This window comes from Saccopteryx leptura, chromosome 2 (assembly GCF_036850995.1).
Source record: "Saccopteryx leptura isolate mSacLep1 chromosome 2, mSacLep1_pri_phased_curated, whole genome shotgun sequence".
NCBI classification, from domain to species: Eukaryota; Metazoa; Chordata; class Mammalia; order Chiroptera; family Emballonuridae; genus Saccopteryx; species Saccopteryx leptura.
In genome coordinates this window covers 296,876,179-296,901,338 of record NC_089504.1, presented here as the reverse complement: position 1 = coordinate 296,901,338, position 25,160 = coordinate 296,876,179, and the positions used below count along the sequence as shown (strand labels likewise).

At 43.2% G+C, this 25,160-nt stretch overlaps 1 protein-coding gene across 2 annotated transcripts in view; it reads left to right on the top strand.

The window, feature by feature from the left end:
* Nucleotides 1–283: 283 nt before the first annotated feature.
* Nucleotides 284–25,160, top strand: part of CTTNBP2 (cortactin binding protein 2) — a 168,895-nt gene continuing 144,018 nt past the window's right edge. For both annotated transcript variants that reach the window (XM_066362548.1, XM_066362547.1), the window contains exons 1-2: nt 284–414; nt 13,379–13,486. In XM_066362548.1, coding sequence (XP_066218645.1) covers nt 334–414; nt 13,379–13,486 — 189 coding nt within the window. In that variant the 5' untranslated portion in view covers nt 284–333. The remainder of the gene's footprint in view (nt 415–13,378; nt 13,487–25,160) is intronic.

Sequence of the window (25,160 nt, the reverse complement as noted above, 5' to 3'; positions counted from 1 at the left end):
CCGCACCCGGGGGCCGTGACTCCCCACCTGGGTGCAGGACCACAGCAGGGCCTGGGCATGTGCCCCCTTCTGGCGCCTCCGGGGACCAGTGCGCTGGCTGCCCACAGCGGCGCGGGGCGCGGTGCCGGGGCGGGCGGGCGCTACCGCGGCGCTCCGGCGCTCAGCTGGTTAAGGCGGAGGGGGCGGCGGCGAGGGGCGGAGGGAGCGCGGCGGCGCGGCTGGGCCGGGAGAGCCCGCACCCCGGACCGCAGCGGTTAAGCGCCGCCCGCGCCGAGAGGGCTGAACCTGGAGCCGCCGCGCCGAGCTCGCATTTGGACCCGCTAGAGCAGGAAGATGGCGACGGACGGCGCGAGCTGCCAGCCCGACTTCTCTCGCGCCCCGCAGGACGCGGCGGGGGCCACGGCGGAGGCGGCGGTAACCGAGGTCCCGGGGCGGGCGCGGGCAGAGTGCGGGCGCGGGCTAGGGGCCCGCTGGAACCGGCTTGCGACGCGGACGCTCCTTCTGCCCGGGCTCCCCGGGGTGCCTCTTCCCCGAGGTGTCCTCTCCCCGGGGTGTCCTCCTGGCCAGAGGCCGGGTCTGTGGAGCGAGGCGGCCGCCCGGGCTGGGGACCCCTCTGTTCTTTCCCAGCCCTGCGGGATACAGCCCCGTCCCTCGGTTCTGGGGCTTCCTGCGTGCGTCCGGTGCGACCCCTTCGCCCACTCCCTCGCTGCGGTGGCTTTGCCCGGGGTGAGGATTGGGGTGTGTTTCCCGGCGAACTTGACACCCCCCATTGTTCTCCTCTCGCTGCTCGCGTGGCTGTGGGCGCGTGTCTCGGGGGTGCCCGGCACCGCTCAGCGGACCCAGGGAAGCAGCAGGGGAGGGGCGGGTCATCACCGTGCAGGTGCGGGATGCCCATTGTGTGTGTGTGTGCGTGTGCGCGGAGGCCCCCTGGGGGAGGCCCGGTGCCCAGCTGTGGGCACGGCTGCTGCTGGGCGCCCGCGCTGTGGTCCTCGCGGTCCGCCTGCCCCATCACTTGGTGGTGGCGGTAGTTGGGGGAGGGTCCTCGTTCATCCTGAGAAGGTGCCCGCCAGAGGTGGAGGTTCAGCACCTGGTATCAACAGTGTTCTTCTTTGGGGACTAGTAACCGAGTGAGCTTCCACTCATCGCTGGTCCCCCCTGCTCCTCCCGAGTGTCCGCGTACACAGTTTCAGTGGCGGTTCCCAGCCCTACCTTTAGGGAGGGCTGCACCCCCATTTTCTGGGAAAACAGCGTTCTGCGGGCTTGGGAAGGCGCTTCGCCGCAGCTGCGAGGATCTGCAAAGAAAGGCAGCTTTGGGGGCGCCACCCACCCGCGGCGCGATCCCACCCGCCGGAGGCCCGGTGGGATGGAGTGAGAGGAGCCCGGACACCCCGCAGTTCTTCCCGTGACCTGAGCGTTGTCGGAGCACGAGCAGCAGAGGGTAGGGCCAGGTATGAACAGTCGGGGCTGCTTTAACTTCCTCCCAGCCTGGAGGTAAGGCTTCCGAGAGGGAGAGGACAGATGTGGACGAAGCTCCTCGGGCTTGAGAGGGGCCAAGCCTGGAAAGCAGGAGAGGAACGGAGAGGGAGAGAGGGAAGCGCCGCGGAGCAGGGCTGCTCATTTCCACTTGTGACACTGGCAAGTTTTGATTTGAAACTTTAAGGAAATTTTGTTTTTGTGGGGGGGGGGGGGCGAGGAGCTGGAAAATGCGAACTTTCTTAAGATTTCAAAGGAAACCTGCCTGCTCCTGATGCGTCGAGTCAGTTCCTCTCTGCAAAAGTACATTAAGGAAGCCTGCTTGTTAAAACAAGCCTTTCTGGGAAGTTGTAACTTTTGGGTACCTTCGTCCCCAAGAGATGGTAAACTGAGGGAGTGAGAGGAAAAGGGGTGTGAGTGTGTGTTTGTGTGTTAAGTGTGATTGTGTGTTTCTTGTTTCCCAAGGAAGGTTGGATTTGTTTGTTTAATCTACTTAGAGCAGGCTGCTTCTTTCTGCTACCCTCGGTGCTTTAATCACTTGACAATTAAACCAAACAAAAACATCTGATTTATGGTCTGTAGCTCATCTATAGTTTTATTTGGTTAGATTGTAAACAGAACCTTGGAGGCCAGGCAGGTTTTTGTGTTAACAAGGTCAGTGTTCCCTTTCTGATGTTGAAAATATCCAGGGGTCTGATTTTCAGACTGTGTATGGGTGGGGAGTTGATTATTTCACCCTGGTTTATGGGAATAGCCTTGGGAAATCTGTGAAAATCAAAGTCCTTTTTTACTTCCATAGAATTCTTGAGGGTTCTGAGGAGATGCAGTAAGGATTCTTAATCTAATAATCTAATAGAATTTTTTTAATATTTTTAAATAACTTTTGACTTTATAGTAAAATTTTGATGACACTTTCTGTGAAGTAAAGTGGGTGTTTTATTTTTCACTTAAGGCTTATCAGCCCCTTGTCCTGTAGACTGATTTTTAAATTAGAATCTAGGCTGAGGAATGATATTGTTCATTATAACTGTTTCTTATTTAATGATTAAAAATCAAAAACATTTTTATTCATTTTGGGTTTATGGCAACTGAGGACTGACATTTTTTAAGTAATTTTTTTTTGTATTTTAGAGATTTATTTCGCTTCAAATTTATTTCAGTTTATACACAGTGGATTTTTGTATGTATACTTGACAGTAGGAGCCAGTGGAGACTCCAAAGCAGTAGGCTATTTTTGAAAGTAAGTGTTTTCACTGAGTTTTGACTATTTAGATTGTTGCTTAGAGACAAGTTTAATTTATAGTTTCCAGCTTAAGATGATTTTCAGTAGAGTGTTTTAAATTTAGTTTGCTATCTTTGTTCTTAGCTGTTTAAATCCTGAAATCATCTCAAGTGGAAAGCTTTGTAACAGATTATTCAATAGGATCATAATAATAGTTTTTGTTGTTGTTGTTTTATTATTGCAAACCATGCCGAGAGACCTGGGTTATTTTCAGCACCTTAGCCAAATATGATGACTTTTATAGCTATATTGCTATTTCTATTCTGAAAATATCTCCTAATGGATAAGGCAGTATGTAAAAGAGAAATCTTTCTGCTTTTTATTGTCACCAGAGAATTTAAGAGTGTAAGGAAAGGGGAGATCATTTTAGAGCTGTCTTTAGGAAGCTGACCAACATTCTTGTAATTCTAGGCTTTTCTGGAGTAGCTACTTTGCAAAAAGTAGATACAAATTTTGTTGTCATGGTGATAATGACAAGAAAAAACTTCAACAATGATTTTGTTTAAAATGTATGACACTGATGTTAAATAAACAGCCAGCACCTTGAAATTTTTGGTTCTAAACACAGTATTGAATATACATGCAATAAAAGGAAACTGCTTAGCCAATTTTGCTAAGCTTTCTTATTGTATTGTATTATTTATTTAAGTGAGAGGAGGGGAGATAGAGAAACAGACTCCCTCAGGTGCCCCACCGGAATTTACCCAGCAACCCCCATCTGGGACCAATGCTCTGCCCATCTGGGGCCCATGCTCATACTAGAGCTATTTTTAGCACCTGAGAGGAAGCTTCATGGAGCCATCCTCAGCACCTGAGGCCGACATGCTTAAATCAGTTGAGCCATGGTTGCAGGAGGAGAAAAGAGAGAGAGAGAAGGGGGAAAGAAAGGAGAGGAGAAGCAGATGGTCACTTCTCCTGTGTGCGGTGACCAGGAATCGAACCCGGGACTTCCATAGCTAGGTCCACGCTCTACCACTGAGCCCACCAGCCAAGGCCACTAAGCTTTCTTTAAAATAAACTCAATTATAGTTAAATGGCGGCTCTAGAATATTGAAAATTTCACAGCATGATTTTTAAGTAGAAAATAATCTAGATTTAACACACATTACTGAACACTTCCTGAGATGAAGCCATCATGAATAACATCTTTGCTGTCCTAAAATAACCCACTGCAGGGATATAATCTGCCATAGACCAAGGAGTCAAAACAGAGATGATGGTGTCATGAGAGGCACAGTAATTTGCATTAGGCATCTGGGTAGGAAGAATGATGGAGAGGAGCACTAGTGGAAAGATCTGGAAACATTCCACAGCAGGATGGCATTTGAGCTCGACCTTAAGATATAAGGAAGATTTGGACAGGGAGACCACGGGATGCTGTGTCCAAGTGTGGCTGGGATTTCTTCTAGGATTCTCTGAGAGGTCACCTGGGCCACATGTGAAGAGTTTTCAAAGATTAGCATGGATGTTTCAATTTCAGTATCAATTATGTGTTTTATTAAAATAGCCCAGAGGTTGAGGAAGTAGACTTAAATATTCCCCTAAAATGAGAATATAACTGCTTTGGTGTGATGTTTTTCAGTCTACTTTTTTTTTTCTTCTTATGTAATAGGTTGTATATTTCTGTTTGTACCTGTTGTTTAGAGTTTATTGTTGTCAGAATCATTGTTATTATTATATTCCTCACAGGAACAATTGTATTTAGAGAAAAGCATTTATACTCTCTGTAGTTGAATCTAGGCCTAACCTAGCTTGTAGTGAGTTCTATTCTCTTGTGTCTCAGGTAACTTTATGAGGTCAGAAAATGTTTCACAGACTTAGAACTTAGCCGTTTATCATATGGAGAATAAGTCTGGCTGGGGAAAAACAGCTCCCCCCCTCAAGAAGAGCTGTGTGGGCTTTTTTTTTTTTTTTGAAGCTGGAAACGGGGAGAGACGGTCAGACAGACTCCCGCATGCGCCCGACCTGGATCCACCCGGCACGCCACCAGGGGCAACGCTCTGCCCACCAGGGGGCGATGCTCTGCCCCTCCGGGGCGTCGCTCTGCCGCGACCAGAGCCACTCTAGAGCCTGGGGCAGAGGCCAAGGAGCCATCCCCAGTGTCCGGGCCATCCTTGCTCCAATGGAGCCTTGGCTGCGGGAGGGGAAGAGAGAGACAGAGAGGAAGGAGGGGGGTGGGGGTGGAGAAGCAAATGGGCGCTTCTCCTATGTGCCCTGACCGGGAATCGAACCCGGGTCCCCCGCACGCCAGGCCGACGCTCTACCGCTGAGCCAACCGGCCAGGGCTGGGCTTTGTTTTTAAAAGAAAGCAAAAGTAGCTTAGTACAGTGTCAGGAAGATGGTAGGTGTTTCACCAGTATTTACTGAAAGAAGAAAATGAATTCTCACTAAGAAACTGTATAATACTTTATACTGATTGGCTAATTGGAAAATTTACTCAGTGTTACCAGATTGCAATGAAGCTCTTAGCCTGTGATTTGAAATAATTAACATTGTAGATATCACAGGTCCTGTTTCAGAAGGATGACCCCGATTCCTTTTTGATTTTCATTTGTGTGTGGTCTTTCTGAGCTACAGTTCACATACTTTACAGGCTTAAAAAAATTAGTTTAATATCCAACATAATTAGTTTTCCTTTTAGATGTTTTCCTCTTCAAAACACTGGTGGTAACTGCATCCTGCACATCCTGAATTTTCCCTGTTACAGAATCAAGGCCAAACTGCCCCCAGGGTGTCAGGATGGAAATACAGGAAAGTTTGTTAAAGGGAATAAAAGAAAAGATTGGGCAGGAAGAAGGAGATTGGGCAAGGCTTTGGAATCATCCACAGATGCCCAGAAATATGGGTCTAGGATTCACTTTGAATGTGCCTAGGAAGGATGGAGCAATGTCCTCCCTTGTACCGCCACATGTGGTGCCACCTGACCACTGAGTCTTGCTTTAGAAGACTTGACTGGAATGTACTTAATTGTACTCTCCATTGGAGCACTTTTGCAACACATGTAACATGGAAAAGGAAACTTATCGTCTGCCTTGGACAATTGCATAGTAAATTGGAGACCGGTTACAAGAAAGGCGATGGCGATGTTGACAACAAAGGACTTAAAATTTTTTAGTTTAATTAGTTATAAATTACGCAAAAGTGAGATCATGGTATGAATGCTATGTGCAATATGCCATCCATGTAGAAATCCAGATTTCAAGGGGAAAATGCTCTCTTGGAATAAATTTTTTCATAAGTAGCCAAAGAGGTTGAGGATGAATTTAAAAGGTTATTATTGTAAGCGCGGTATAGCCTAGGACTAGGTGACTGCTTTGTGGAGCGGATACTATTTTTGCAAATGATTTGGTTTTGACCATTTTATGTTTCATTGAAAAGGCATCAAGATGATTTCAAAGCCTGAGCTCTTCCACTGAAGGGCTTTATAACTGTAAGAATATCCTTTAGCCGTCCATCCGTCCATCCATCCATCCATCCATCCATCAGCTCCTTCACTTGAAAATCAGCGTGCTGACATTTGCCACCTGCAGATAATGGAGATGATTTTCAGTGCATAATAAGCTTCTAATGCCCACTTATGGAGCTCAATATCAACTTGCTTGTAGAGTTGGTCCATGTCTCACCTAGGACCATGTCTCAACTGATGCAATGTTGAGAAGCTGAGCTTGGATGGAAATAGGCATTTGGTTTATCTGAATTGTAGTCATTTTATTCCAAGGAGAAAATGAGGACAGATCTGAAAGGAGGGGAAGGGTGGCAGTTGTCCTTAATAATTAGAGGCTGCCACCCCTGACCGAGCCACTTTTCTGCTTCTCACTCCAGTTTCCTTGTACATAAAGTTAGTTACATCCATTACCTGATTTCCTTCTTGACAGTCTATTTACGTGTTAGTTTTACCTCCTTCCAACGTACAGAGTTGCTTCTCCTTCATGAAAGGCCCCTGGCAGTGTGGTTGAGCTGAGGTCTGCCTACGCAGAGTTGACCCTGACTTTTCAGTCTGTTGCTTTAGGTATTATTATTCGAGTGAAATAGTAGGCATTTTATACCAAAGAGGGGTTGCATACATAGTAGGTAAAAGCATGGAAAAATGTACTACTCTTGTTGTTCTGATAACATCTAGTAGAGGTAAGAAATGCAGGGTTAACATCAATAAGTTTAATATCATGAGGAAATACACAACGCAGGACATGAGTAATTTGCCTAATGAAGTCGTGAAACAGACGCTAGCACTGACTTGAGAGAATGAGAGAATTCTGGAGGCTGGAAAGACATGTGAAAGGAGGATTTGAGCTCGTCCTGATGCTGGATTAGAGAAAGACTTAGGAAGAATGAAATCAGGAGTGTGCAGACCGTGGCAGGAACACGAATCGGGAGGAATAATCCCAATGTGTAAGACACAGCGTCAGAGATTTGAAATAGTTGTAGAGTGTAAATATATGTACTTCATGAAGATCATCATCATTGTCTAGATTCAAATTTTATTAATATTGTAAATATTAATGCTCTGTACCTGGAAAGTTGGATTGAATTTTTTCCTGTTTGTGATGCAGTCTTCGAACCTCAGGATGAATTTTATTGCTTTGCCCTCCTTTACGGCCTTTCTTATTCCCCCCGGAGCATAAATATTGGGTGTGCAGGAAGTTCTAAATATGTGGTTACTTATTAGTGTGCACTGTTATATACTGGGGAGGAAGCACAGTCCTGTAACTTCTGAGCAAAGAGGCAAAATTAGTCTTCCTCAAATATTTCTCAAAGGTTTGAGGGAATGACCTAAATTTCCTCAGTTCAGTAATCCAGTTACTCTGCTGGTCTGCCAGATGAGGACATTGGGGGGCTGGAGAGCTTGTACATACCCCTCAGTACCTTCTCACTGTACCGCTGATAGACATGAGGTCCAACCACAGGAAGTACCATCCTCCAAGCCCATCTGCGTGCTCCAAGCCCGCCACCCTCCCACGTGGGATGTTCATTGATAAAAGTAGGCACAACTCCTTAGTTTTGAAACTGGAAGAAATGCTCTTGGTGTTTGTGGAAAGAGCCAGAGCACCTGTCTGGCTTTGTGTTTGATCACTAGATTTTCACCATAACTGATACATTTGGGCGAAGACCCAAGGGACACTTCTGCCACTGTAGCTCATAATGTTTCCTAAGGCTTTTGGACAACCATCAATGTGCTGACTCCATTAATTCTTAAAGAATGTGGGTAAGGGTCTTCTGGCCCTATGTGGCTGTGACTGTCGAAATGCATGCGTAAAGCCAGCATGTTTTAATTTGGGGATGGGGAGAGGTCACAAAGGACACTTGGTATTGGTCTCTGTTCAGTTCTGACAGTGTGAGTTGACGGTTCAGCCAGGTTCTAGGTTATCTTCTCCCTCTCTCTCTGCCTGCGTGAGAAGGACAGGATACCCTCCTCACAGCTGCCTGAAGTGACTCAGAGCTGTTGAAAACTGCTGTGTTGAACAGTAAGAGTTTGGAATTGTGCCTTGTATTTTACATATAATTTGTTTATGCCCCGAAGCAGGCTTTCTCTCTATATGATGACTGGGCGCTGGTTTCCCTTGGGCTTCCCAAGCCAGATTTTAAAAATGTGGTATTAAGAAGCACTTTTCCTGGAGTGCTTTTTCTGACAAACATCAAATATGATGGGCAGCGGAGTGGCCTGCAGGGTTGGAACCTAGCAGGGTTTTCTTTTGCTTTTTTTTTTTTTCCTTGAGTGCCTTGCCATCACTAATAGATGAGATCTGGAATATCGTTTGTTGATTAGGACAAGCAAGTGCAGTAATAATAAAGCTTATTCTGTGAACATATCTTTCGTGACTTTTTTTGAAGAGAGGTGTCATGTTTTTCTCAATAGATACGCTAATTTTTATGTAAGTGTGGCATTTGAATTTATCTCCTCTTGTATCTTTTGCAAATTAGACTATTAAATCAGTTTTGGTTTTGTGTGTGACAGAGAAAGAGAGGGACAGATAGGGACAGACAGGCAGGAAGGGAGAGAGATGAGAAGCATCAATTCTTTGTTGCGGCACCTTAGTTGTTCACTGATTGCTTTCTCATATGTGCCTTGACTGTGGAGCTACAGCAGACTGAGTAACCCCTTGCTCGAGCCAGCGACCTTGGGCTCAAGCTGGTGAGCCTTGCTCAAACCAGATGAGCCCACACTCAAGCTGGTGACCTCGGGGCCTCGAACCTGGGTCCTCTGTGTCCCAGTCCAACGCACTATCCACTGTGCCACCACCTGGTCAGGTCAGGGTTGTTTTTTGTTGTTTTTTTTTTAAGTAACATTTTTCAGAAAAGAGGAAGGGAGGAAACTTTTGGAGGTGATGGATTTGTTTATGACATAGACCAGGGTCCCCAAACTACAGCTCATGGGCCGCATGTGGCCACCTGAGGCCATTTATCCGGCCCTGCCGCACTTCTGGAAGGGGCACCTCTTTCGTTGGTGGTCAGTGAGAGGAGCATAGTTCCCATTGAAATACTGGTCAGTTTGTTGATTTAAATTTACTTGTTCTTTATTTTAATTATTGTATTTGTTCCCGTTTTGTTTTTTTTTTACTTTAAAATAAGATATGTGCAGTGTGCATAGGGATTTGTTCATAGTTTTTTTTATAGTCGGCTCTCCAACGGTCTGAGGGACAGTGAACTGGGCCCCTGTGTAAAAAGTTTGGGGACCCCTGGCATAGACTATGGTGATGGTTTCGTGGTTGTATACTTGCTTCCCAGCTCAACAAGTTGTATACATTCAATATGAAAACCATTTTGTATGTCATTCATACCTTAATCAAGTGGTTTGAAAATATTATAAGATTTAGAACAATTATTTTGCCCTTAATCCAAGAAAACTTAATTACCTCTTCTGTATGTAAGGATTTGTGTACCATCTGTGTGTCAAATCAGAAAAATACTTCTTATGAAACAATAAAAATGTTTTTGATTGAGATTTTTGCTTTGGGGCATCTTTATTTTTCTAAAAATAGTAAAATGCTTTGAATTTATTTGTAAAATACCGGGGGTCTTATGACCTGTACCATGTGTTATATGCTTTCTTTTACTCTGTTTTGACAGAATAGGAGATGGAAACATTAAGCATTTGAGAATGACAACTGGAAAATATTATAATATTTTTATTATTGCAGGCCAGGAAGTAGTAGTGTTTTTTAACAAAAATAACACATCATTTAATATGATGAGAGACATATTTAAAAAAAACTCTGTGTAACAGTCTATGATTTAGCAAGAACCCTTGAAACATTTTTTTATTTTAATGAATTTCCCTTTTTACTGATATATTGAGAAACACAAGTATTGGCTGCAGGTCACGTGCTGTGATATTGATGATGATGGAACCAAGGCAAGCTCTCCTGACTGATATGAATAAGAGTCTTAGCAATGTCTTTCAGAATTTATTAGTTTTTAAAATGGAGTGTTGGCCCTGGCTGGGTGGCTCAGTGTATAGAGCATCGTCCCTGCACCCTGAGGTTTCGGGTTCGATCCCTAGTCAGGGCACATATCAGAAGCTACCATTGAGTGCACAGCTGAATGGAACACCTAAGTGGAACAATTGATGCTTCTCTCTTCCCCCTCCCCCCCCCCTTCCTCTCTCTCAAATCAATGGAATTGTTTTGTAACGGAGTGCTTTACTTTTAAACCTTTGGAGAAACAAGGACAATAAACCATTAATTAAAATCCTCAGAGCAACCAGCAGCAGCATTAAGAAAACATTGCCCTCTAAAGTGGCGATTTTCAACCTCTTTTATCTCATGACACATATAAACTAATTAGTAAAATTCTACAGTACACCAAAAACTATATTACCTTTTTTGCCAATCTAACCAAAAAAATAGATATTATTTTTACTCATTCACACCGGGTGGCCGTTATTATATTGGCTGTTGTCATTTTTGGATTTGACAATCTAAAGAGGAGGTCAGTGCTAAGTGGTCAGGTGTTGCCTGCTTGAACAGTCCTTGTGGACAGACACTGGATGAAGGTTACTGCTATGAAGCAGATAAGAATTGCGTCTTATTCTCCTATCTCAGTGGGAAAGACCAGGATAAAAGAGTCTGTCTTTTGTCATAGTCATTAAACTGAGTTTGCTGGACTTGGGCTGGTAGATTTTCAAACAAAAGGCTTACAGCCAATATCCCCCTTCTCCCTATATAAAACCCCTGGCTGCACTCAGCTTTAGTAGCAATCACCTGCCTTTATTAATAACAGTCACCCACCTTTATTTAGCACTTATGTTTCTGTTTAATCCTCACAAGAACTCTGTGGGGTGGATGCTGGGCTTTCTATTGTGAGAACACCGAGACCAGGGCAAGTTGTAGAAATAGTTCTCCACGTGTAGTCTTTGGACCAGCAGCAGCAGCAGGACCTTTTTAGAAAGACAAAGTTGGAGCCCCACCGCAGACGTAACTCAACCAGGAACTCTAACGGGGAGCCCACACAGCCTGTTAACAAGGTCTCCAAGTGATTCTTCCCTGTGTCTGAATTTGACAACTATTGGGTTATAAGACCTATGTGACACCATTATAGAATAGGAGCCAAATTTGAGGCCTGGTATGTTGGATTATACTAGTCACAGGAACATCTCTAAGTTATCCTTCTATGCCTGCCAGAACTACCCATGCTTTAGGCTTGTTACGGCTTTTTCTTCTCTCTCTCTCTCTCTCTCCTTTTTAATAGGTATCTTCTGCCTTTCCAAACAACTATTCTAATGTATGTGCAAACACAAACAATTTTAAGAGAGACATGTTTTTAAATTTTTTTTTTCTCTGAAGAACCAGCTACCTCTGGTCTCTCATCCTTTATATTATTATTATCATCTTCAGAAGGTTCCTTTGAAACTGAGAAGGCACCAGTTTCTGGTCATGCCCGTTTGAGAGTCCCTGGAATCATTTATGGGCTTGCCATGTTTACTTCTGTGTCAGAGGGATAGTGTAGGGTCAGGTACGTAGGTGCTAAACTAGTTCTTAGTCGCTGATTGCTAGAATGGCTCTGTTTTTGATCTCTAGAAAGTCTGCACTGTGCTGGGAAAGTGTGTAGACTAGTCAAGTGCTTAGCTGCAGTCCTGCTCTTTCCTCGTTGTGTGATCTGGGCACATTACCCAACTTCTCTGCGTTGTGGTTCTCTTAACGGAAACATAGACAGGATGATGTTTACAGATTAGATTTGGATCTTTGATAATACTTTGGAAACCACTGAGTGAGTGCTGTGAAAATGTGGAGGGGTATGCTGGCATGTCCCAAAGTATGGCTTCTGAGGTTGGGTGTTCTGAGACATTGGGGATGAACATAGGTTCCCCTACCGTGATGGTGACTGGGTTTATCACATGAGTCTCTCCACAGGAGGGCTCATGTAGGGGGAGCAGAGGCTGTGGGGGGAGCGTAGGCTGTGGGAATTCACCCAGGCGGAGCTGTGAGCACTGGTCCTGTCTCAGTGTCCCCTGGAGCACGACTGTCCAGGGACCTGCTCCTAAAACATGCTGTGAGGTTAGTGAGCAGAGCTGGAGACAAAATAATTGGGAACCAGGGGTAGATCTTTGGGATTTAAAGCAGTGATTTTGGATGCAGTCACCAAAGAAGAAATGCAGAAAGGACAGCAGGGCTGGAAGAGTGACAGGTGAGGATGGTGACCCCCAGGGTCCTGGTGCTGGCACCTCATGCTGTAACTGGCTCTCTGGAAGGCTCAGCCTGCCTTTGAAGTGACAAGAAACTGTGGAGGCATCGTGTCAGAAAGCACGTGATCACCATATAGTTGGGGTGCCAGACTCCCCTGACCACAGGCCCAGATAATGGAATGTGGGTGTTGGGCAAGGCCTCTCAACAGTGTGTGTGTGTGTGTGTGTGTGTGTGTGTCAAAGTAAAGACCATGTTCCTTCTAAAGGGGCTGCTGCTACTTGGCTCTGGGGTTTTTACCTGTGGGGATGAGAATCAGGTTTGAAGGGAAGCCAGAGCTCTGGATTATTTGGTGATATCTTCGGGGTTTTTTTAATGCTGCCTGAATAAAAAAACAAAACACACTGTGGCCCAAGGAACACACATCTGTGGGCCATATTTGGCCATGGCTGCCAGCTGGAGCCGGGGCTGGGGAGAGTTCTATAAACATGGCCTGTTATTACTGGGCGCTCCGGAGTCTCTAACAGCCTTCCAGGAGCCTTTACGTTGGGCCCTTCTAGGAAAACATTCTCACACTTTTTCTGGCCACCCTCGCAACTTCTCCCCAATATGCACCGGACCTGTTAAGGCACGAACTCAGGGGACTTTCACTCTGCGTCACAGCTGGAAGAGATTCTGAATCTAGAAGTGCTGGCAGGCTGGGGAAATAGTGCTTGCTTATGGGGAGGTTTACGATGTTGCTGTTGTGTTTTCACCCTCCTTCTGGAAGGTCAGGGCATAGATTGTGCCCAAATGAGGGCCCAGTGCCTCTTGGATTTACTGAGCCACTGGGGCGAGGATGCCCCATTGCACGTCTGCCCCACGCGTGTGTCTGTGTGTCTGTGTGTGGTGCGGGCAGGGGTATCAAAGGAAAGAGCACGTTCCTTCAATAGGGGCTGCACGCATGGACATGGGTATTGTTTCGAGAAATAGTTTTTCCATTGCTTTTAAAATTTTTGTGTTACAGAAAAAGGAGTTTGATGTGGACACCCTCAGTAAATCCGAGCTGCGGATGCTGCTCAGTGTGATGGAAGGGGAACTGGAGGCCAGAGACCTCGTCATCGAGGCCCTGCGGGTAAGACCGGGCCAGGGCTCAAGTTCTGTTTTTCTTAGTTTTTCAATCCTATCAATTTAAAATGTTTCATTGTGTTAAGATGAAAGTCCAGACATCAAGCCATAATCTTTATAAACTCAAGCACCAAAATTATGGGAAACTTGAGAATTAAGTGCTTTGGGTTCCCAAATCCTTTTATGTTTCATGCATTTATTTGGTTAAAGGCATAAGTTTTCAGAAAATTGGTAATTTGGTATTCTACACATATGTGAGGTCAGTGAAGAATAGAGCTTTTCTTTTCCTATATCAATTATGTTATTATTTTCAGAAATGCACAAGAGTTAAAAACTGAATGTTTGTATATCTTCAAATCGTTGTATTACTTTTTCATCTGATCTTAGAGTAATTTTGAAATTTTCATAATAACTTGTGAAGAATTATCTTCTAATATGTTACTTAAATACCTCAATACAGTTTTCTTTTTCTGGTTTTTTTTTTTTTTGTTGTTGTTGTTGTTGTTATTTTAAAATGTCGTTAAACTTTCTCAGTGCAGAATTTTTTAATTGGTTGTTCCCAGTCTTTCACTTGTTTTGGTTTGTGAGGAAAACTTAAGTTTTGTTCTCTCTTTTACACTGAGTGCTTTGTATAGAATCAGGTATTTTCTCACTCTTGGTCATTTGACCAAGATGAGTATATTTATTATATGAAAGGTATGGGTATCTTTTCTTATCAGGGAGTATTTCCTCACCCTTTGTCTTAGGGAGTTTATTTGAACGTATAAAATCTGTGGAATGTCAAAAAGTCATTGTATCCGGTGGGCACTAATGCGGTAGGGAAAGGGGTGATAATGATGGGTGGTCAGACAGGAGGGAGACGGTGGACGTGCTAGGAATCCAGCGACGTGGGGACAGGGTGATGCAGTTCCTGAGATAATGACTTCAGCACGTTTTCCCTAACCGAGAAGGAATGCAACGGGGATATTGATCATCCCTCAGTCTGGAGACAGAGAATGATTGCCTCAGGAAAATGAGAGTGTAGTTATGCCGTCTGCATGCCAGTATTCAGGGGAAGGTGTTGCCTTCTGAATGCCAAGCTTTGCTCAGTAGACTTGTGCAATTTGGTTGTGACAGGATTACTGCTCCATGTTTGAAACAATGCGTTCGTTGCTTGCCAACATGTGTTTTCTTGAGTGGACTTTGTGGGAGAAGTGCTGGGACAGGGTGTCCCTGAAACATGTGACTCTCTGTCCCAGCAGAAAACAGGGCACCATCACCTGTGAAGCCAGCAGTGTAGCCCCTCCAGGCCAAAGTGGTATGAAGGCTCCAGTTCTATCTTCGGTGTTTTTCTGTCCCCAGGAACCTGTAAAAGACATCATCACTATGGCATTTCCCACTGCTCACACAAATGTTTAAGAGTTTAGTGGAGTCTGTTTTTATGATCGCCTTAGCAACCCATATATTTCTCTTTTTAACTTAATTGCAATACTCTCAGTACAAGTAGAGGTAAAGACTTACTAATGATCAGGCCTTGCCAAACTGAAAGTTTTTCACAGACTCAAGGAATGTCAGAGATGCAGAGAACCTTACTGATATTCTGTGCCAGTGGTTTGCATCCCTATCAGATCTAGTGTCTCTTTGTCGTAAAAATAATTTGTATTACTCTTTGCTATCCTGCAATGAAATTTATGGATTGCAAGTATATAAGTTGGTTGTGTTAAAAATAACCAATACGTTGCCCTAATTGTGATATAAAGTAACAAGAAAGAACGAACAAAATACTGTGCATTTCAATATATAAGGTCTACCGGAAAGTTCTGTCCAGTTTTGGAATAAAACAAAATACAAATTTTTCTTACTGTCAATAAACTTTATTAAATAATATAATTGCCATTGTTATTAATGATTTCTTGCCAGCATGAGGGCAATTTGTATATCCCATTTTTGAAAAATGTTTTATCTTTTTATGTGAAAAATTGAACCAGTGCTTGTTTGATATCTTCTTCATTTTTGAATTTTTGCCCTTCAAAAACTTTTGTAAGGACAAAAACAAGTGATAGTTGGAGGGTACTAACTCCGGGGAATATGGTGGATGCAACAGACATGCTTCTGTAGCATTTCTTCCTTGTTGAAATTTGTAAAAATTACAGTGGCGTAAATGAACTTTATCAGTAGCCATGGGTACACTATCGCTTCACACATAAGACTAACGTGAATCAACTTTGTTTTAGTTAATTTGCTACATCAGTATTATACATTAAGTGATAAAAATAGAGAGCCACACATGCGCCAAATAAACATGTGCTTACGTGTCAAAACTTGTGATAGAAATGGACAGAACTTTCCGGTAGACCTTATATAAATGCTCAGGCATAACTCTACTTTATGGCTGGCTATTTGCACCTATTCATAGCACTGTCATGAATGCAGTCTTTGCAGAAGAACCCTGATCCAGATGTGCCATATTGTTGACACACATACAGTGAGCCAGTATGCAGTGAGCAAAGTGATGCTTCTGAAATGGTGATGACTTTTGGTAAAGTTCCAAACTAAAGTGCATGTTTATATGAGAGTTGAATCCTTGGAAAATTCAGCGATTGTTAAAACTGAAATATGTAAAAAGGAGTTACTCTCTAGGCTCAGATAGTCATACTGAAGGTTCAAATGAAAAGAATGAACAGAAGGACATTTGATAGTTGTAGGGGCCCTAGCTGATTGGCTCAGTGGTAGGGTGTTGACCGGCGTGTGGAAGTCCTGGGTTTGATTCCAAGTCAGGGCACACAGGAGAAGCGACCATCTGCTTCTCCACCCCTCCACCACCACCTTCTTTCTTTCTTTCCTTCTCTCTTTCCTTCTCTTTCTTTCTTTCTTTCTTTCTTTCTTTCTTTCTTTCTTTCTTTCTTTCTCTCTCTCTCTCTCTCTTCCTCCCTCCCTCCCGCCCTCCCTTCTTTCCTTCCTTCCTTTTCTCTTTCTTCTTTCTTCCTTTCTTTCTCTTTCTCTTTCTCTTTCTCTTTCTCTTTCTCTTTCTCTTTCTCTTTCTCTTTCTCTTTCTCTTTCTCTTTCTCTTTCTCTCTCTTTCTTTCTTTCTTTCTTTCTTTCTTTCTTTCTTTCTTTCATTTCTCTCTCTCTTTCTCACCTCCCTACCTCCCTACCTCCTTCCCCCTTCCCCTCTGCTTCCCTCTCCCACAGCCCTGGCTTGATTAATTTGAGCGCACTGGGCCCAGGCACTGAGAATGGCTCTGTGGAGCTTCTGTCTCAGGTGCTAAAAATAGCTCCATTGTGAGCATCTTCCCCAAATGGGCAGAGCATGGGCCCCAGGTAGGGGTTGCCAGATAGATCCCAGTCAGGGCGATACAGGAGTCTTTTTCTTTATCTCCCCTCCTCTTGCTTAAATTTAAAAAAAAGTTGTTGGGGTTATGGGACTGGCACTGTTACTGGATGTGTGGCAGACCCCTAGCCCTGCCCCCTGGTGCCAATCACTGTGAAAACTAAAAATGCTTTCATCTGTTTCCAAAATGCCTCCTAGGGTACTGCCCCTGTGGAGAACCAGTGATCGATATCAGTCTCCTTTGTTTATAGATTCAAATCAAACAAACAAGAAGCTTCAAAAGAGTATGACTTACCTCAGATACAAAGTGTGTCATGCACAAACTGTGTGGATTTGGAGGTTCTTAAAGCTTATTGTCAATTTTTAAATTGAGAATTGTGATTGATTTATCTAGATGGTTGTATTGTTACATTACATTATTACCTATAATAATGTCAATGTCGTATTTCTGTCAGGGCTGTCATGGTCTCACTGTGTGATTTACTGATGGACTGTTATATCCTTGGGCATTTGCTCAAGCCAGTGAAACCGATGAACTATTTGGGTCCAGATGAGTCACTTAGATGCCTTTTCCTTTAATATGGGAATATTATTTAGTGACTGGCAAATGCCCCAGAAAGAAACCAGGAAGGAGAGAAAATGGGAAACTTTTTCATTTTTATTTCATATCATGAGATAAACTTATTCCTAAAGTAAAAGTCAGAATCTACTCAGCCAGTAATAAGTATGCTTCTGTTCTGTGCATTTCATTTTCTTAAAAAAAGACAAAAGTAATATTTTTCTGAGTGTAGTAAATGTTTGTGAACTTAATATTAAAACTTTTTTAGATATAAAGATACCTAATTTGTATTCTGAACCCTATTAAAATTTAGAAGTGATTCTGTTGGGAGGCATTCAAATCCTTGAAAATTTTAGAAACTTTAAAAAGATATTTCATACCAAGCTATTTTTCTTTTTTAATCATACTGTCTTGTTGCTTTTGATTTTCAAATTATCTTTAAAAATGGCATAGGTCATTGAATTAATGGCAATATAATGTGATTTTTCAGTATAATTCATAAATGTGATTTTGGAAGGAGGGTGTTATGAAATTTCAACATATATCTTGATACTTTTATTATTTTTATGTGTTTAAGATAAAAATATTTTCCAATAAAACAAGTCCATAGCTTTATAATAAATGTATTATTCAAGATGTTAATTTTTATGGGGAGGATTAAATTTTAAAAAGATGGAAATGTGAATTGAATAAATCTGCTTAACTGAAATATATTTTAATTTGATAGCATAAGTCATGTTTCACAACAATTCCCCTTCATTGGCACAAAATAGAAGCAAATCTTTGAACAACAGACATGTTAAATGAAATCTAGAGAAAAATACTTTGGAGAAGCAGCTATATTTTCTGAAATCCAAGGAAGGTACAAAGCCTTCTGAGTTAAATTTAATTGACTATTCAAAATGTGAATTTACAATTTATCTGGAAATCATTTATTCAATGCTAATTATTTAGTTCATGGAATCTTCTGACCTTCGCTTCTAATCCTCTTGCTACAAGTATTTTTTTTAATTTATTTTATTTAATTTATTCATTTTTAGAGAGGGAGAGAGAGATACAGAGAGGGAGAGAGAGGAGAGAGAGACAGAGAGAGAGAAGGGGAGGAGCTGGAAGCATCAACTCCCATATGTGCCTTGACCAGGCAAGCCCAGGGTTTTGAACCGGCGACCTCAGCATTTCCAGGTCCACTGCGCCACCACAGGTCAGGCATAAGTTTTTTTTTTTTTTTTTTTTTATCAGAATCTTAGTCAACGGAGAAAAGAGCAAAAGGAAAATGCCAGACACATAAAATTATAAGTGTCCAAATTGTATTTTAGCCTACATTTTACAGGGTCCAACCTGCTCTTGTTAGCATGAGTTTAAGTAAACATATCATTGAAACAATGAATTATTTGGGCAGTTAGCTCTAGATATCTTGTATCCCTATTCCTTTTAGATTAGATAATTGAGAATTAATAGTATTATAGACATAGCCATTCTTCCTCGCCTATAGTCACTATACCATAACTATATAATCCAGATTTTCAAGTATTACAATATTTGCATTGAAACTTTAAAAAAATTAGCTAGTTTAACATTTCTTCAGATAGAATGCATTTGTAGCACTTGTATTATAGGGGATATCAAATTACAGAATTGCCTTGTATAAGGCTGCAGCTAAGAGACCGAAAGTATGATGGATTAAATAAGTTTCTCTCTCACATACCATTCTGGAGGTGAGTGATCCCTGCTCGAGAGGCAGCTCTATACCGAGTGGTTATTCAACAACCTAGGCTATTTCTACCTTACTGGTCTCCTGAGGCAGTTACGTCATCTGCATGGTTGAAGCTGGGTCAGAGCCACCTCCACATCCCAGCCTCTGGTAAAGAGGGCAGGAGAGGAAATAAAGGGCCAGCAGCTTCTTCTGAGCAGTGTGCACATGCGCATTGGTGAGCACGTTTGTGGACTGCCTTGCAGCTAGGAGACTGGGAACTAAGTCTGGCTGGCTGGGTCCATGCTAGGGCTGTGGAGGGAGGAAGGACTTTGACACATCTACAATCTAGTGCAGCCCATTTTGTTGGTTTCAAGTTCTTTTATTAATGTTCTGGAGTGTAGTATAAGAAGATAGATCCTTTTCTTCTTTCTTCCCACAAATGTTTGTTGAGTACACATCAGGTAAAAAAAAAAAGTTTGAAGTGAATATACATGGAGATTTATCACTATCCCAAAATTGTGTTTATTTAGAAAGTTGTATATCTTGACTTCATATTTACTTTTCTCACTGTAACTCAGTAAGTTTAGATTTTGCATAAAAATTGTTATGCAAATTGTTTTGAAAATTTAATCTTTTCATTGGGTTCAAAAAATAATTTTAAAAAATGGTTTTAACAGTGCTATTTTAAAGCAGGTTTCACTATTGACATTTGGGACTGGAAATATTTTGTTGTTGTTGCGGGGAGAGAGGAGATCTTGCCCATCGTAGGATGCTTAGCAGCTGCCCTGGCTTTTGTCTGCTCACCCCACGCCAGTAGCACCTCCCCAGCTGTGACAGCCAAAAAGGTTTCTCCATGGGGAACACAGCAGCCCTTGGGAACATCTGGGAAACACTGACATAAAGTAATAATGGACAGGAAAATGCACTTTTAAAACTATATTTGCTAATTGGGACAACACTAGATTCTGTGTAAACACAATAAACTAAATAAAAAAAGAAAAACAACTATATTTGCTAACATAAGTATAAGAATGCTAATTATTTAAGTATATATTACTATGATACAATTGTTTTTGTGAAATACTTTTCCTCAAAGTTAAATTAATCTGAAAATGCCCATTTTAACAAATTTCATGACTCCTTTAGAACACTCCACATATTTAAATTGTATTAGTTTTTTTAGGCAGAACTTTTTATTTGTTCATTGTTTTGTGTATGTGTGTGTGTGTGAAAGAGAGAGAGACAGACAGACACAGAGAAAGAGACAGAGAGAGAGAGAGAGAGACAGACAGACAGGAAGGGAGAGAGATGAGCATCAATTTTTTGTTGCAGCTCCTTAGTCTACTTAGTTGTTCACTGATTGCTTTCTCATATGTGCCTTGACTAGGGGACTGCAGCAGAGCAAGTGACCCCTTGTTCAAGCCAGCGACCTTGAGCTCGAGCTGGTGACCTTGGGCTTCAAGCCAACAGTTGGGCTCAAGCCAGCGACCATGGATGGGGTCATGTCTATGATACTACATTCAGGCCAGTGATCTCGTGCTCAAGCTGGTGAGCCTGCACTCAAGCCAGATGAGCCAGCACTCAAGGCAGCAGCCTTGGGGTTTTGAACCTGGGTCCTTTGCGTCCTAGTTCAATGCTACATCATTGCGCCACTGCCTGGTCATTTTTTATTTTATTGATTTTTATAGAGGCGGGGTATTGAGAAGTATCAACTCATAGTTGCTTCATTTCATTTTAGTTGTTCATTGGTTGCTTGTCATATGTGCCTTGACTGGGTAAGCCCAGGGTTTTGAAATGATGACCTCAGCATTCTGTGTCGACTCTCTATCCACTTGGCACTGCAGGACAGGATTAGGCAGAACTTAAATGCTTTTATTTTTAGAAATTAAAGTAAAGCACACACAAAGAAAACTTTATGGTGTAGTGCTGGAATTTTTAGATAGAACAAAGGAAATCTCTTTAACTAAAATTAGAAGCATTAAATAGAATAATGTTTACACTCTAGTTTTGAAAGCAGCTACCGGTATACTACAGAGATTGTGAAGGTATTCTTCATGACATAGTGGCTGAATGATGATCCAGGAATATAGGCTGGTTTCACTGAGTAAAACACACAGCCTCCTGTGTTTCACAGTTCTCCTATAATCGCAGGCAAGATTGACCAAAGTATATTCTTTTTGTGTTGTTCATTTCAATCAATGACTGGATTGATTTGCTGAGCAGGGTTGAATTGATGAAAACATAAATTGTTCCTATCCCTGTCTGCTAAGATAACGCCTTTGTTCAACGTCTAGAGAAAGGTGGCCAAACAGGGTGTTGTTTCTGCAAATCAGTTTTCATTAAACATAAAGAGCTGGTGATTTTTAAACAGCATTGTGTTTTGTCCAGTAGGGCAAACACAGGAAGTATTAGTCTTGATTCTTCTGAGGAATTTTCTTTTTCCTAGTGAACATTGACTGTTAGTGAAGGAAAAAAAATAGAACACCAGGCAAAATCATGCTTTTTCATATATTAAGAAATCAACGAAGGCAATGACGCTAGGAAAACAAAATATTTATCACCATCATTTAATAAGCAACTGAGATGACTCAAGCAGCATTTTCATGCCAATTTTTTTTTTTTTTGTATTTTTCTGAAGCTGGAAATGGGGAGGCAGTCAGACAGACTCCCGCATGCACCTGACCAGGATCCACCGGCATGCCCACCAGGGGGCAATACTCTGCTGCAACCAGAGCCATAACAGCGCCCGAGGCAGAAGCCACGGAGCCATCCTTAGCGCCCGGGCCAACCCTGCCCCAGTGGAACCCTGGCTGCGGGAGGGGAAGAGAGAGACAGGGAGGAAGGAGAGGGGGAGGGGTGGAGAAGCAGATGGGCGCCTCTCCTGTGTGCCCTGCCTGGGAATCGAACCTGGGACTCCTGCACGCCAGGCCGATGCTTTGCCATTGAGCCAACCAGCCAGGGCTTCATGCCAATTTTTATTAATAAATCATTACAGTATCTATGAGAAAAAACTAAGGATGAGGCTTTCAGCCCTGGCCTGGTAGCATAATTGGTTAGAGCATTGTCCTAATATGAAAAGGTTGTGAGTTTGATCCCTGATCAGGGAACATAGGAGAATCAACCAACGAATGTATAAATAAAGGGAACAACAAATCAGTGCTTTTCTTCCCCCCCCCAAATCAATTGAAGGAAGAAAGGAAAGGAGGAAGGAAAAGGAAGAAGGAAGGAAGGAAGGAAGGAAGGAAGGAAGGAAGGAAGGAAGGAAGGAAGGAAGGAGGGAAGGGAGGGAGGAAGGAAGGAAAATGGGAAGGAAGGAAAATGGGAAGGAAGGAATGAAGAAGGGAAGGGAGGGAGGAAGGAAGGAAGGAGGGAGGAAGGGAGGGAGGGAGGGAGGGAGGGAGGGAGGAAAGGAAGGAAAATGGGAAGGAAGGAAGGAAGGAAGGAAGGAAGGAAGGAAGGAAGGAAGGAAGGAAGGAAGGAAGAAGGGAAGGGAGGGAGGAAGGGAGGGAAGGAAGGAGGGAGGGAAGGGAGGGAGGAGGGAGGGAGGGAGAGAGGAAGGAAAGAAGGGAGGGAGGGAGGGAGGGAGGGAGGGAGGGAGGGAGGGAGGAAGGAAGGAAGGAAGGAAGGAAGGAAGGAAGGAAGGAAGGAAGGAAGGAAGGAAGATAAGACAAGACTTTTACAGCTTATTTTTACAGCTTAGTGATGTAGCATTTGATCCACACTGGGTGCAGGATAGATTGATTCAGAGTTACAGATGGGATGAAACCAGGAATATATTTTTTAACACTTTGAAGATTATCATAATTTGGAGGACTGTCAGTTTAATAAACAGTTCCTTTTTACAATTAGCTCCTTCTGATCTGAAAACACAAGTTGCCCCCTTGAGGCATTCTGGTAACACTTTCAGCACCTCATGAGGATGTCCCTTGTCATGTTACTGATTGTGTGTCTGAATTATAAGAGGAAACAAGGGTCTGAAGCAGTAATCTCAAAAGTCTACCTTTTTTGTCTTTGGTTGTTGTTTTGGAAGGAAAAATTAAGTGCATTCATCCTCTGCCTTACAGTTCTCTGAGTCAAATGTAAATAACTGTTGAACTAATGAAATAAGAAAGGAAAGGCTATATCCCATGTTTCAAGTGATATTTGAACAGGATAGAGATCCATGTATTCATTTATTCAACTGATGTTGATTGTCTTTAGGCATGTCCTGGACTTCAAGGAGGTGAGCATGGGGCATTTCTTTCTTCCTTTTAAAATTTAGTGGGAGAGATTGAACCAATAAACAAAACCTCTAAGTAAAAATGGCGTTTATGGACGAAAAGGGAAGAATGCTCTGAGAAGGGTGAAGGGGGCGGTACTCTGGACTGGGCTGGGAAGAGCTTCTCAGAGGAACCTACACCCCCGACACCTGAAGGAGGGATACTGTGAAGCCAGTTGCAAAAAGAATGTTCAGGAAGAGGGAGTGCATAGGCACAGACCCTGAGAGAGGAAGGAGTTTAGCGACTTACAGGAAGAAGTCAGAGTTAGAGAGAGAATGGCCCACGATGAGCGGCTGAGTGGGGCTGGGACCGGCCGTGCTGCAGGGTGAAGGCACTGGAGGAGGACGGAGGCCATCCTACTTCAGATGGGGAGCCAGAGCGGCGTGTAAGCACGGGACTGCCAGGGATTTGACATGCCTTTTCTAAAAGACCACTTTCATAGCACAATTATGTTGTAATTTTTTTTTTTTTTTTTTTGCATTAAAAGTTTTCATTGGCCCTGGCTGGTTGGCTCAGCGGTAGAGCGTCGGCCTGGCATGCGGGGGACCCGGGTTCGATTCCCAGCCAGGGCACATAGGAGAAGCGCCCATTTGCTTCTCCACCCCCCCCCCCCCCTTCCTCTCTGTCTCTCTCTTCCCCTCCCGCAGCCAAGGCTCCATTGGAGCAAAGATGGCCCGGGCGCTGGGGATGGCTCCTTGGCCTCTGCCCCAGGCGCTAGAGTGGCTCTGGTCTCAGCAGAGCAACGCCCCAGAGGGGCAGAGCATCGCCCCCTGGTGGGCAGAGCGTAGCCCCTGGTGGGCATGCCGGGTGGATCCCGGTCGGGCGCATGCGGGAGTCTGTCTATCTCTCCCCGTTTCCAGCTTCAGAAAAATACAAAAAAAAAAAAGTTTTTATTTATTAAATGTAAATATTGTCCTGGCCAGACAGTTCTGTTGGTTAGAGAATCCTCCTGAAGCACAGAGGTTACTGGTTCGATCCCCAGTGAGGGCTCATATAGGAACAAATGTTTCTGTCTCTCTCCTGCTGTCTCCCTAAAGTCAATAAAATAAACATTTAAAAAGAAATAAATGTAAATATTTAAAATTTATATACATTTTCAGGGGGAAATTGCGAAGATTATCCTAACTGCTTGCAGGCAGCAGGAGTGAAGGCGGAAGGTCGTAGTGGCGTCTGAGAAATGCGAATGTCTCAGATGTTTGAAATGATCGCCCTTTAAGGAGGATGGAAAATGTGCTTCCTCATCACTCCGTCACTTAGCTGTGAAGAGTGTTTTTCTTGAGACTGTTAAGATGAGCTGATTGTGGTTCTTAATTAAGGTGTGCACCTAAATTAAGATTAATAAGTTGTCCACTTGAGTTCTTTTAGAAGGCAGAATTCTATCTTCAGTTTTATTTTTCCAGTCCATTTTACTTTATTTAAATAAGTTCAGATTTTGAAGTTAAATGGATATTATTGTTAAAAGCCCTCTTCTTTCAGATGTTAAGATTACTCTATACAGTATTTCTAAGGGTGTATCTGTTATAAAATCAATTTTTTAAAAACTTTTCACATGGGGTTGGGCGAGGTAGCAGAACATTGCTTCACACAGTGCTAAATGTGACCTGGTGAGAACGTACAGTCTATTTCAAAAGGGTCTGACTCTGTTATGCTCGGACACGGGCATGTTGGCCTGTTCCAAGTGGACACTGCGGGGGACACGTTCACATCGTTACCCACTGCAGAAATAACAGTGCTTGAGCTGACGAGCTCTTCAACTGTCCTGAACTCCTGTGCTGGAACTCTTCTCTGGGAAACAGACAGTGGGCAGAGCGCTGTCTTGGAGTCAGATTCTATACAAGGCCCCGTACCTCTACTGAGGTG